The 14,187-nt window shown below is 35.2% G+C and overlaps 1 protein-coding gene across 5 annotated transcripts in view; it reads right to left on the bottom strand.

Annotated features, from left to right (window-relative positions):
- The window catches only part of ppp2r5c (protein phosphatase 2 regulatory subunit B'gamma), a 100,294-nt gene that overhangs the window by 24,271 nt on the left and 61,836 nt on the right, over positions 1–14,187 (bottom strand). For 4 of the 5 annotated variants that reach the window (XM_008115761.3, XM_008115763.3, XM_008115764.3 and 1 more), the window contains 6 exons: positions 8,126–8,325; positions 6,715–6,825; positions 4,562–4,654; positions 4,343–4,473; positions 1,555–1,614; positions 1,197–1,305 (listed from right to left, as the gene is read on the bottom strand). In XM_008115761.3, coding sequence (XP_008113968.1) covers positions 1,197–1,305; positions 1,555–1,614; positions 4,343–4,473; positions 4,562–4,654; positions 6,715–6,825; positions 8,126–8,325 — 704 coding nt within the window. The remainder of the gene's footprint in view (positions 1–1,196; positions 1,306–1,554; positions 1,615–4,342; positions 4,474–4,561; positions 4,655–6,714; positions 6,826–8,125; positions 8,326–14,187) is intronic. The other variant, XM_008115762.3, reaches the window with a different exon arrangement.

The raw sequence follows: 14,187 nt of genomic DNA, 5'->3' as shown, positions 1-14,187 counted from the left end.
AGCTATTCAAATCGGCAGATGTGTTGGACTACAAATACGATTACCCCTACACTCTTGATTGTGGGTGATGACAACTGTAGTCTAATACACTTGGGAGGGAATTGGCTAATTGAAGCTATTGAAGGCTGTTTTCTTGCCTAAGTTTGCCCTTTTATTTCTGTGTCAGGAGCGACTTGAGAAACTGTAGCTCTGGTGTGAGAGAATTGGTCGTCTGCAAGGACGTTGTCCAGGGGACACCGGATGTTTTGACGTTTTACCATCCTTGTGGGCGGCTTTTCTCATGTCCCCGCATGGAGCTGGAGCTGACAGAGGGCGCTCATTTGCGCTCTCCCCAGGTTGGATTCGAACTGGCAACCTCCAGGTCACCAACCCAACCTTTAAGTCAGCAGTCGTGCAGGCATAAGGGTTTAGCCTACAGCGCTACCGAGGGCTGCCCTAATGTTCCATAACAAGAGAGTTCTATAGTACAATTGGAAGCTTCTGCAAGGCTTCTACAGAGATCTTACAGAAGCACTAATGAAATTTACTAAGCTATGCATGAAAACAAAGTTTGAGCTTTAAAATGCAACGAAGCTTTCCCAGTAGTTTTGAATTATATTTAAAACATACTGAAGCACAAAGAAATCAGTTAGAATCAGCATTAATTTTTCATTCTGAAAAAGTTATATCCACTGATAATAATAATAATAATAATAATAATAATAATAATAATACTTTATTTTTATACCCTGCCTCCAACTCCCCGAAGGGACTCGGGTGGCTTACATGGGGCCAAGCCCAGATAAAACAGCAAACAACATACAGTAACACCAGAAAAAACAAACAAAAAGTAAATTAACATTCTAAAATAATAATAATAATAATAATAATAATAATAATAATAAAAACATATAAATATAATAAACAATAAAGGTAAAAACATGGTAAAAACATGATAGATAAGGCATCTTGAAAATAAGGATGAAAATTCTGAACCATCTGGGTTAATTTACATTTTTCAATAAATGTTGAATCACAGAATTATAGTAATTGAGTTGGAAGAGACCACAAGGGCCATCCAGTCCAACCCACTGTCATGCAGGAACACACAATCAAACCACTCCTGACAGATGACCATCTAGCCTCTGCTTCAAGATAACAGTTTTGTAATATATCAATTAACATTCTAAAAATAATTAAAGGATTGTATCCTTTACCTGTGGATGGTAGACACTGAGTGATTTCACTTTGTGCAAAGGTAATAACACCTTGAGAAGGAAAATTTTGTGCTCTTCTTTTAATGGTAAGGCAAATCCATTAATTATGCTGTTGGGAAAAAGATACAAAATTCAGAAAGCAGTAACATATCTCTTTTTTTAAGAAGAAAATTTATCTTATTCTGTTTTTGCAAAATATATTTTTTAATTTCATTTTCTTTTTAAACTCTTCTTTTGAAATAACCAAGCAAAAATGTCTACTAAAGAATAAAGAAAAAACAAAAATATAGATGGTTTATATATTAAGTATACAGTTTTTTATCTCATCTAAACCAGGTGTGGAGAAAGTGTAGCTTACCTTCCCAATATTTCCAGTAATTCTGCTATGCCATTGTGATGTTCTGTTTCATAAATAAACCTGAGAAAGTAAATTCATTATGACTAATGAGAAAAGTTACTCATTTAAATTTTTGATTTTCTAAAACACAAGAGTACTGTACTTAAGAAAATGGAGAATACATTTGTCATGGTATCATATCTGATTACTGCCATACTTATATTAACGTAAGTTAAAATATTGCAAGTTTCCATTGCATATTCCTTCCTCTGCAGTGAAAAGATGGCAGGAAACTACAAGTAGTATTAGAAATTGTAATCTCAGACTCACAGAAAGACAAGAATTCTATCACTGAAAGATGAGATGCATTTTAAACTTCTCTGATCACAATGGTATTAAAATCAGAAATTTACTGAAGAATTTAAGCTGCAATCCTTGGCATTTTATTTGGGAATCTAGGACCCACTTAGTGAAAAACAGAAAGATCAGCCTTAATTATAAAAGGCAAGGACTGGTCACACACAACAGAAGAAATGCAGAGAAGAAACAAGTTAAATCCAACTTGATGTAATGTATACACATTCAAAATGCAACTTATCTCGTTACAATTTTTTGTCATTTATGTATCATCTTTCTTTTCTTCAAAGTCATTTAATATTTTTAGGTAAAAATATTATTTTTAAGAATAAAGTTGTCTTTTTCACTACTTTGTCTCTACTTTCCTTACTTATTCCATGGTCAGCAAAGTGACCTTATAGCAACTTTGAGACTTAACTGAGGGAAATAAGTTGGGAGCATAAGCTTTTGTCTATTTTATCAGATGTGTGGAATGAAGTGCCTAGGAACAGACATTTAAACCTACATATAAATAGAATGTATGTGCTCATTCATAGGTATAAATTTCTGTTTCTAGGCACTTCACTCAATGCATTTGATGAAGCAGATGTAGAGCTCATCTACATGGGCCAATCGAGCCGGCCCATGGGTGAATAGATTCTGTGGCTTCCACACAAGGCATGGGGGTCTCTTTGCTGTAATGTGGCCTTCATCCATGTTAAGAAAAAGTGAAGGATGCTCCAGAGCTTTCCTGAACCTCTAGAGCTTGCCTGTGTTTTGGGCCAGTGTATCTGGCTGCAACTGTTTACACCCCCATCCTGCATTCCCCAGAGTCAGGGGTTAACAGTTTTCTTTGAACCAATTCCTCCTTTGCTCCCTCCCCTTTCTCATACTGCTTCATTTCTCTGGCTGTTGTTATTGCCGGTGCTGAGCAGTTCACACCACCATTTTCATGACCGAAGTCCAAAACAACAGGGGCAAGGTAAAGATGGTGGTCCAATAGCTCTAAACCACTCCTGATCCCTCTGGGCTGCATGGACGTCATCCGGTTGCCAGGCCAGTTCAGGGGCATGAACTGTGGACATCCACCAGCCCCTGAGCCAGCTCAGCAGCTAGCCATGTGGGTCCAGGGCACTGTTGATCTGGAGTACAGCACTCCAGATCAGCATTGCTGTTTGTGGCATGCACGTGCTGCCTTAGTCTATGAAAGCTTATGATACCATCTCTTTCCCTCAATTAGTCCTAAAGGTTGTACAAGAACCCTTTGCATAGTGACTGACAAAGCTCTGCCTCTGGAATTCCTGTCTTTCGGGTGGTAGGCAGGTTTTTAAAGAACAAAGTTTTTAAGACCAAGTTAGGGGATGCTGAGTAGTGTTTTATGTATTTTAATAGGTTTTAAATGATTTAATGGTTTAAACTACTGTATTTATTTTTAATATTCCTATGTTTAATTGTGTTTTAGTTTGTATATATCTTAAGTTTTAAATTGTACATTGTATTGTTTTTAGTATTGTTAGTCATTAGATCTTATTTAAAAACCCAAAGCTACAGAATAAATGAGAAACTGTCAAAATCTTATTCAACCTTGGCAGATCATCATATTGTGTTTCTTAAGCACAGGTCGGCCTATTTCTTCGATATCTGGTTTTGAGGGATCCTCAGAGCTAAATTACTATGGGAGAGATGATTTTGAAGTCATGTGTGCCTTCGAGGTTTTTCCAAGATTGGCTCTGAGGACCTCGTAATGCAGGTTAAAGGGGGAGGGGGAATGTGGTTATAAAGCAAGTGACAAGCTTTCAGGTGACATATATTAGGCAGCTTCTTCCTGTTTTAGCAGTTTTGTGTATGTGCATGAACTCACATGTAGGGGATGTCCAGGATCACCTATTGCTACAACTTTTCCTCTCGTGCAAAGAAATATTTGCTATTTCTCTTCACTAGTACAGCATATCAGGCCATTACATCAACAATCTGACAGTGTAAAAATCTGGTCAACATGCACAATATCTATAGAAGGTAACAGCATCAGAAGTGACTGAAAAAGCCTTTAAAAATTATGTTGACAACAGCCTCTCCACGTGAAAACCAAACAAAGAATTAGTCCGGAAAACAGCTGGGAAGTACAAGAGCTATAGAATAGGATGCATTCTGTGCTCCACACAAATAAAATGCCAAAACTAAACGGCATAACCCACAGGACCAGCTTTAATCAGTGACTTTGGAAACGTAAAGCATATTGATTAATTAATCAATTAAATGGAATTTATGTTGCATCTTTCCACCACCAGAGGATGCAATAATATTATAAAAAAACTATTCTAACACAGAATTTAAAAAGATGCAAAAGTAATAATATACCTTATTTGCAGCCTTCACAAAACTGCCAACAAAATTTTAGTTCATACCACAGAAGGTGCAGCACTGTAAAACACTTTACATAATTCATACACATCAGGACAGAATAAAGACATACCTATAAAATATATTGTTAATTTGCTTCCTGATGTAAGCTCTTAGGCCTAAGAATTTCCCATATATTCTGTGCAGAGTAGTCTTAAGAAAATCTCTTTCCCGAGGATCTTCACTGTCAAAGAGCTCTAAAAGCTGCAAGAGATGCACATTTACTGGTTTTAATCCATTTCAGATTAATCTGGATATAAACTTTGAAGATATATTCATTTTTTAACCTCACCTGCAATACAAACTTCTGATCAATATATTTCTTAGCTATATTAGGTTGGAAATCTGGAGATTCTAAAAACCTTAAGAAAAATTCATATACAAGCTGAAAAAGATCCACAAAAAATAAAAATTAGTCTTACAATACATATGCAATCTGAATGCTGAAAAAGTATTAAAAAGTACTCAATTTTATACACCCATCAAAATAAAAGTAAAATCACATGAGGATATTTATACAGCAATAATCTTCATGCTATCTGATGTGATGAATTAGATGTTTCTTTTTATAATGTGTTCCAGATTGGTACTATATTTGTGGAGCTACTTCCAAAAAGGTACCAGATCCATATGAACAAATGTTATAGGAACAAAAAAACATACTGAGGATATGCAATCTTACAATCACTGCACCAAAGGGATTTGATACATTTTTATCTGTGCATAATATTCTACTTCTAGCCAACAATGTGCTACCACCTATAACTCATTTTTTAAATATATATTTTAGATGTGGTACCTTTTTGAAACAAACTCCACATTTGTGCACATCAGCTACAACTGTTTCTTCCTTTCCTGGAAACCCAATGAAGACCAACCACATGGTTCACAGATGAAGACTGTTCCACATGCCACTTAAGTAGCACTGATGGATAGCATTAATTAATTATCATTCCACATTCCTTCAATTCTAAGGCATACTTTTCCCATATATAAACATCTCTAAAAATGGAGTGCATTCTAAAATTGCAAGTGCTATTTATATATAAATACAGTTTTTTCTCTTTCTCTTGGTGGTACTGGAATTAGTGTGTGTTTTAGAATTGAAGAAATATGGCATTTTTTTAAACTGACAAGTGGTCTACAAAAGTCCCTCTAGCCTTTTGTTGTGTTTCTCCTGCATTAATCTTATTGAAAGAATAACCATGGAGCAGCAAGATGAACTGAAACAGAAAGAAGGGGGAGCAAGCTAATTCTATGTTCAGGGGAAAAGGGGGAAGAAGGAGCCTTTGTTATCCTACACTACTATTCCTGTCAATGCTTACTAATAACATGCAATGTCTGACTTGTCCACTATAACACCAAAAATGCTGCCCATTTATATATTTTTGTAAACAGAAATCACCCAGAATATTGCCTGCTCAAGTTCCTCGGAATTATAGGAATTTTTGAAGTTCCCAGAATTTTCAATGGAGCTTAAGCAGGTGATGCTCCTAACACAATATACAAAGGAATTTCAAACATAGCAACACCAGAATTTCAAGATGTTGAAAATTATGGTTCAGTTGAAATATCAGGAACATAATACATACAGCATTAACAGGGAATTTCACTTATCTATTTTTACTGCATCCATATTGATCAGAACTACAGTATGGAACGCAAACTAGATCTTTTACCCCATTTTAAACAGAGTTTGATTTCCAAGATATGTTGCTTCCCACAATACTGATGTAATGCCAATATATTACAACTTCCGAGGATCTTGCTTGTATTTGTTAGCTAGTACCAAAATACTTCAGTTTGCCTAAGATTTAAATGGGAAAGTCAGTATGTGTGCGCACAGTGGAAGATAATTTGAGCAAATTGAGCTCCTGATTTAGAGACACCTGACATTACATCAATATTGGGGGGAGCAAATGGGTGGCATGTTCTCTGACACTCCATTTGCAGAACATAGGCCTAAAGTGATTTACTCATAATCTCACACTATACAACTAATGAAATAAGTGCAATATTATATGGACTCTCTTTATGTATGTATTTACACATGGGTAAATACCATACGCCTTATCCATATTTAAAGAAATTACATATCAAAGCTGTGACTCTATTATGACTAAAAAAAGCAACAACCTTGAATATACATTTGTCAAATATTTTTTACTATCACAAAAATTAAGATAAATTTAGAGCCATAAAATACAGACTTGAAGGGAAAACCCACCTATGCGATATTTAAACTGCAGGTTAGTGTGCTGCAAGACTAGTGTGGCATACACTCATCTGCAGTTTAAATATCTAACAGATGGCTCTTTCCTTTAGTCATTGTTTGGTCCCTGTAGCTATCAGGTCTGCAATTTCCTGTACTGAAACAGGAGGCCAATTGGGCAAATTTGGTCCCTGTTTATTTAGATGGAAGTACATAATTTTTTTCCGTGATACCTGTAAGTGGGGCCAGGCAGCTTCTAAGGTTGGTTCATCCTCCTCTGGGTCAAACTCTGCTCCCGTTGGGTTGGATGATGGTGGTAGTGTGCGGAACATGTTAACTGCGAACTAAAATCATTTTGTCCTAAGTGTTGGCACACGTAAACCCCTACATTACAGTATTTCTGAACAAATTTAGGAAACTACAAAAGCAAATGAAAATACACAGATATTTTTATTCTAATATTGGATACGATTTGCTTTTAAGAATATCTTTCTCCAAGTTTGTTTACTGTTTACCCCAAAACTTATAGTTTACTTTATAATAAACATGCTTCAATGTGTTAATAAGGAAAGAAAAAGAGAGCTTTGTTCTCGATAAGACATATTAAAATAAACAAGGAGGAAAGAACAGTCAGACCAAAAGTTCTCAAGAAACTATCAAACCCCTTGTTATTTTCTCTTTCAAATTCCTTTCTATACAATCATCCCGTCATATTCACAAATTCTGCACCTACAGACTCAATCATCTGTCGCTTGAAAATATTCCTTCCATCCCCCAAAAATTATAAAGCAATCCTTGATTTTGTCATTCTATATAAGGGACACAATTTTACTACATTGTATATAATGAGATTTTGGTATTCGTGTTGGGTTCTGGAATCTAGCCCCAGCCGATATCAAGGGCTCACTGTATTAGCATTCCATTCACTGTTATAGCTACTAAAATAGTCACAATTTTAAGAATACAAAATTGATCAAAGAAATAGGTGCAATGTGACTGTAACCCAAAACTATGTGTTCAGAGTCCTTAATTTAACTCTCAATGGAGAAATAAATTCATTGAGTATTGTAGGCTGTTCTCTCTCAGTACTTATCTGTCAACAGGAACCAGATCCAACTTTATAGGAGTGTAAGAAATAAGTAAGATTTGGAATGGAGTATTGCTATCTAGATCTCTTTCTTTCACATTCTAGGCAGAAGTGGAAAACAATTTAATGACGGACTAGATATGGCTGTATAACATGAAAACTGATCTACTCAAAACAAGGTGGTGTTGACTAAAAATAGTTTCATCTGGTAATAGGTCTACTTCCTGAGTTAAACATGATGGATTTCTTGCAAAGAGAATATATTTGCAGTTTAGAAATATTATTGGATCCAGTATGATCAGTCGGTGACAGTACATGGGAGTGTTTTCTCTACTGAGGGTCCAAGCTTCTTTATGATAATTTTATGGATGCGTTTATACAATTTCTTTCGGCCCTGTTATCATTATATGTTATATTACATTTTAGTGAAAAAAACTGTTCTGTAATACAGAAGACAGAAATGCAAAACAAACTTTTCAGAAAAAAAATGTAGAACTCAACTTCCATTGGGAAGAATTGACTGAAAAAATAAGCATATTTTCATTTTTAAAACTTACCATATGTACTACTTCTGGGTAAATTGGCTCTGTAATCACATTTCGATTATGTGTGATGTACTCTACCATTTCACTTAAAGCTGCCCGTTTTACTTCTTTCCACTTCAGGTCACTTAGTGGATCAGAAACAAAGTCGAAAAGTACGCAGCATTGCCGCAACTTCTGAATGAAGAGCTTTTCTTGTTCTGCAGGAGGAACATCTGAAAGGAGTAAAAATACTATTATTAATACAATTATAATTATTATAATTAATAATCAGGAGGCCAAAGCATAAGGATTAACAAAGGCATGAGATAAGGATGCCCTCTTTCTCCACTATCATTCATAATGTCCCTGGAAATCTTATTGAACAATATAAGAGATAAGGAACTGACAGGAACTAAGATAAGAAAATAATCCTACATATTACAAGCTTGTGCTGATGATTTAATTTGCATTATAGAAGTTCAAATTGAAAACATACAAAAATAGATGAATAAAATAGAAGAATTTGGAAACCTATTGGGATTTAAAATAAATAGGAAGACAATGATTTTGACAAAAAATATTACAAAGAAAAGACAGAAAAAATTAGAAAAAGCTACAAGAATTCAATAACAAAAATTTTAATATTTATGAGTAATTATTACAGCTAACAATGCCCAATTATTAAAAAATAATGATGAAGAAAAATGGAAAGAAATAAGAAAGATCTCAAGAAGTGGAAACACTTAAATCTCTCCCAACTTAGAAGAATCTTGGCAATTAAAACGATCATTCTACCAAAAATGTTATTTCTATTTCAAACTATTCCTATCCTAAGAAACAGTAAAATATTTAAAAATTGGAATAAAGATTTAATAAAATTTATTTGGCTATAAAAAAGCCCAGAATAATTTTTTTCAATTTAACAGATGGAAAAAAGAGGGGGTTTTGGACTCCCTGATCTGAGTTTATACTACAAAGCGTGTGGGTTACTTTGGATCAAGGAGTGGTCCAACTCAAATAATATTAAGATTCTTACTTTGGAAGGGTTTGACTTAAAAAGTTGATGGGACTCATACATGTGGTATGATAAAAAGAAAATTGAAAAAGAATTTTGGTAATCACGTCATAAGGTCTGCATTAATAAAAAATTGGGGAAAATATAAAAATAGATTACATCAGAAAACACCACAATGGATTTCAACTTTAGAAACCTTGCAAAGAAGAGAGCCAGGATGGGAAAACTGGCCAACATACAAAGAAATTTTGAAAAAAACATAATGGAAATTATGTCTTAAAAAAGAAAAAAAATCATAAAATCTATAAGAATATACTACAATAAAAATAAAGAATTTTTGCAGAAAAGGACTTGATTTGGGATAAATTATTATTAATAGAAAAGAAAGCAATCACCAAAATATATAAAATCCTTTTAAAATGGTCAACTGAGATGGAACAAATCAAATGGGCACCTAATATTGGACAGTCTATAAACATGGAGGAATGGGCAAAATTTGGACCAATAAATTAAAATATACATATTTATATGATTTGAAAGAAAATTGGTACAAAATGATGTATCAGTGGTATCTAACAGATCAAAAGGTGGCAAAGTGTTACAAAAATATCCAGGAAAAATACTGGAAATGAGAAACGCAGGTGGGTACCTTCTATCATATATGGTGGTCCTGTAGAATTGCAAATAAATATTGGAGGAATATATACAAAACAACTCAGAAAATATTGAAGATAAGCTTTCAGGTGAAACCAGAATATTTTCGATTGGGAATTAAAGACATGAAACTGGATAAGAATGACAACATCTTACTTAATTGTTTTGCTACTGCAGCAAAAATAACTTATGTGAAAAAAATGGAAGGCTAAAGACTGCAGACACTGAGTATGGACAATCTAACCCAAAACCTTAAGAACTACCAAGGCAACCAAAAAAAAAACCCAACAGACTGGATTTTATTTAAAGATTATTTGAAACAAGAAATGAAAATGTTAATTTAAATCTAAAAAGAATACAAAAAATTATTTCATAGTGGGAGTGGAACTAATGAAGAAGGACTGAAAATAAATAAAGACTCACTACCAGGATGAAAGAGATTGGAAGTAAACATTTTGTCTCTTGTCTTTTTTCTTCTTCTATCTTTTTATAAGATGAATATTTCTATTTCTATTCCTACCCGTACCACTCCCCATCCCCAATCCCTTTTTTTTCCTGGCACTTTTGTGTTTTTATATAACCTGTAAAAAAATTCTTTGTTTTTTCTATAATACTGTTTTGTCTAATAAAAATATTCTTTAAATTTTTTTGTGCCATTGTAATAAAATAACCCTTTATTGAACAATCTTTATTACTGCTCTCAAACAAATTTTCTCCTTTGAAAGCACCTATGTTTCAATTAGTTGAAATGCAAAGCATCATTTGCTGCATTACCTTATGCTTCTGAAAAAAATCCTTTCAAGTTCAGGATACACATAAATTATTTATGCACACATGTAGAATCTGCTGTATCAGTAGTCACAAGAAGTCAGTCATTTCAGTGGTAGAGATGAAGACAAATGAAGGCATGAAGCCAGCCAGTTACCCTCAAGGGTACCAGGAGAAAGGTGCAATATAAATTAAGTAAATAAATAAAGTGCAATGCAGTATGATGTTTTATCACTAAGTGTTGAAATAAAACTCAACTGTCATTGGAACATGCATGCTGAAAGATGATGGGGTGCAATACTATATTTTCTTTTAATTCAAGGAGCGAAACAGCTTGAGCCATATGTATGAATGAAGACATAACAAAGGGTTTTTAAGATTACAGATAGGTGAGGAGCATATTTAAGTATATGTCTCCCTACAGAACTAATTGTACGCTAAACCCTGATTAATCTTTTTATTCTTACTTAAAAAAAACCAGCATGATGTCTAGGAAACTATCTGAATTTGTACAACTCACTGTTGTCTTGAGACTCAGCTGAAGTAGAGGTTTCCTGTATAAGCTATCACACAGTGGGGGTGGTGATGGGTCAAGCAGATAAGAGTTTAGCAGCTACAGCAATTGGTTTCAAAATTACTTGTCTCTTACACCTAAAAAATTTTCTATACTTTTGGTATTGGCTTACAGGAAGGGTGGGAAAGTTACAACTTCACCTGACACATCGATAAATTTTACAACTGGCAGGATATCACTGATGATAATAAAAGGAACTGGATATGGAAACCTGTTATACAAGGGTTCTGTATTTAAGCATGTACAAAATGACTGGCAAACTAGTTATGTAAATGACGGCATTCCCACTGTTGCAACTGGCTAACTAAGCCTTCTTCTATTCTGTGCTTCAATTCATCTAAAACTTTCTTTCAAAAAGCTACTCCAAACCTGCCTTTCAAAAAGTCTGTGCACTTGAAAACGGCTAATATTTGCTTGCCCTAAGGTCTTGTGCAGTAACATGAGATAATATTCTAAAAGGGCGAGTAGCAAACTGAATGATAATCAAATCATGTTACCTAAACAATAAGACATAGATATGATGCAAACCTATGCTAATATACTATTTTGAAAATTAGTTCTATTTTATTATTGGTTGTAATTGTTATTAACCACTAGCAAGGGTGTGCAAACACTGGCAGATCAGGAAATACAGCTGCTTCTTACTTTAAACTTAAATCCACTCTTGGTTTCCTCTTAAATTGCCTTAATTTCACCAGTTAGGTTGTCCTATAATGCAAGCTGATCCCTACCCCCATTCAGAAATCCATAACCTTCTAGAAACTTAAATCTTTTTTCTGCCATTCACACTCTTCTACTGGCTTGCAGCAACTCTAAGGCGAACCTTTCACAAGGTTTTCTTGGCAAAGTTTATTTAAAAGAAGTTTGCACATGCCTTCAGTTAGAAGGAAATCATGGAGTTGAGAGGGCTGGAGGAATGATGGAGGTTTGTAAGTACATGCCTTTGGAGTTGTGTCTGTCACTGAGGGGAGAATTGACTTCTACCTGGAGTAAACAGAGGGCAGCTGGATTTCTGCTCAAAGCAAGTGCAGACTATTCAGAAGACCAGGGGTGGTGTTGAATCACAACAATGATCTCACTTATGGACTACAAGAGCCATAGCCTTATGCAGATTCACGCAACTCTGTTCAACTTTGATAGACCTATATTTTGAAAACTTTGGTGAATAAGACAGTTAGGTTTGGTGTATCAGACAGTTGCTATAGTTAGCTAACTCAAAACCTTTTCTAGAGTGATAGAATGAAGGCTGAAACAGTAAATCCTAATCTACCTTTCCCCATTTCTATTTTGAGATGTGAACTGCCTTTCTGGGTCAAATTATTGTCCGTCTAGTTCTTCATTGTTCTTCATAAACAAAAACAAAACATGATACCGTAGTAGTATGCAGCTCTTATTTTGACTCTAACACTTGTATTTCAGAGTATTCAAAATGTTCTACTTCGTTGTCACTGAGTAAAAATGCTCTCCATTGTGTGGGTGGAAACATTGGAACTTGTCCAATGTCCATGAATTCATCAAACACTAATAATCCACTGAAACCAATAGCCATCACAATTTTGGTGCTAATTCCATAAATAACTATTTGCTGTGTCAAGTATTTCCTCTTGCCTTTTATGAAAGAACCACCCATAAAATTTAATTGGGAATCCACAGGCCTCAAAATATACCCCATCTCAGGACATGCCATGTTTTCATGTATACATACACCTAGAACTCTCAATATACGAGATTAATATTTCACTCATAATACCTAACTTTGAAATATTAGTGTCAACTATAAATAGAAATAGCCAGTTTTCACTTCCATGTAACCTTAACATAAAGATAAACATAATAAAATATTAGCTAATTATTTATATTGTACAATACATGCATATAGTGCTTTATAATAAAGAGACCTTTTGCTACAAAAGTGGAATGCAGTTAACATACAGGCAGTCCCCAAGTTACACACATTCAACTTAGTTAAGAATGGGGGTGAGATAACAGGAGGCGAGAGAAACCTTCCCCTTGGAAGGGAAATTCACTCCTGGAAGAGTTATCATGGGGAAAAGGTGTCTCAGCTGAAGCTTTATCACCAATCCTTGTTTCCACAACAAGCCAAATTTTTCAAAATTCAATTCTCACAGGGACAGAAAGTGCTGTGAACTCTTCTAAAGAGAGGCACAGACAGCAAAACAAACACCACAGGAGTATTAACCTTTCTCTATGCCAGTGGTTCTCAAAATGTGCTCCACAGAGCCCTCAGGGCCTCGCGAAGCATACTGAGGGGCTCTGAGTGTCTTTCCTCCCCCCTTCAAGCTTTCTCTCCTCTTTCTGCTCCTCCCCTCACCCCCAAAAGTCTTTTCAACCTGGCTCCCTACTGCCAAAAGCCTTTCCCCCTTGCAGCCAAAAGCCTTTTTTCCTCACCTTCCTCACCACCCAGACTGTTTCCCCCTTGTCTTGCTTATTTCCAAAACCCTATTTCCCTCCCACCGCTCAAGGGGTGCTTGAGATTTCCTGCATGGGGGGTCCAGTCCAACCCCCTTCTGCCATGCAAGAAAAGCACAGTCATAGCACCCCTAACTGATGGCCCCTGGGGTTGCTTCTACTACTATTACCACCACCACCACTACTACTACAGTAGAGTCTCACTTATCCAACATAAATGGGCTGGCAGAACATTGGATAAGTGAAAATGTTGGATAATAAGGAGGGATTAAGAAAAAACCTATTAAACATCAAATTACATTATGATTTTACAAATTAAGCACCAAAACATCATGTTTTACAACAAAAAAGCAGTTCAATACACGGTAACGTTATGTCATAATTACTGTATTTACGAATTTAGCACCAAAACATCGCAACGTATTGAAAACATTGAGTACAAAAACATTGACTACTAAACGGCCGATTATGTTGGATAATACAGAACATTGGATAAGTGAAGGTTGGATAAGTGAGACTCTACTGTACTACTACTAAGGCTGGGTGGCCATCTGTTGAGGGTTCTGTGACTGTGCTAATCCTGCATGGCAGAAGGGGTTGGAACTGGATGGCCCCTGGGGTTGCTCCTATTACTATTACTATAATTATTATTGC

The sequence above is a fragment of the Anolis carolinensis genome, chromosome 1, assembly GCF_035594765.1.
Source record: "Anolis carolinensis isolate JA03-04 chromosome 1, rAnoCar3.1.pri, whole genome shotgun sequence".
Taxonomy (NCBI): domain Eukaryota; kingdom Metazoa; phylum Chordata; class Lepidosauria; order Squamata; family Dactyloidae; genus Anolis; species Anolis carolinensis.
This window is presented reverse-complemented; position numbering and strand designations above follow the sequence as displayed.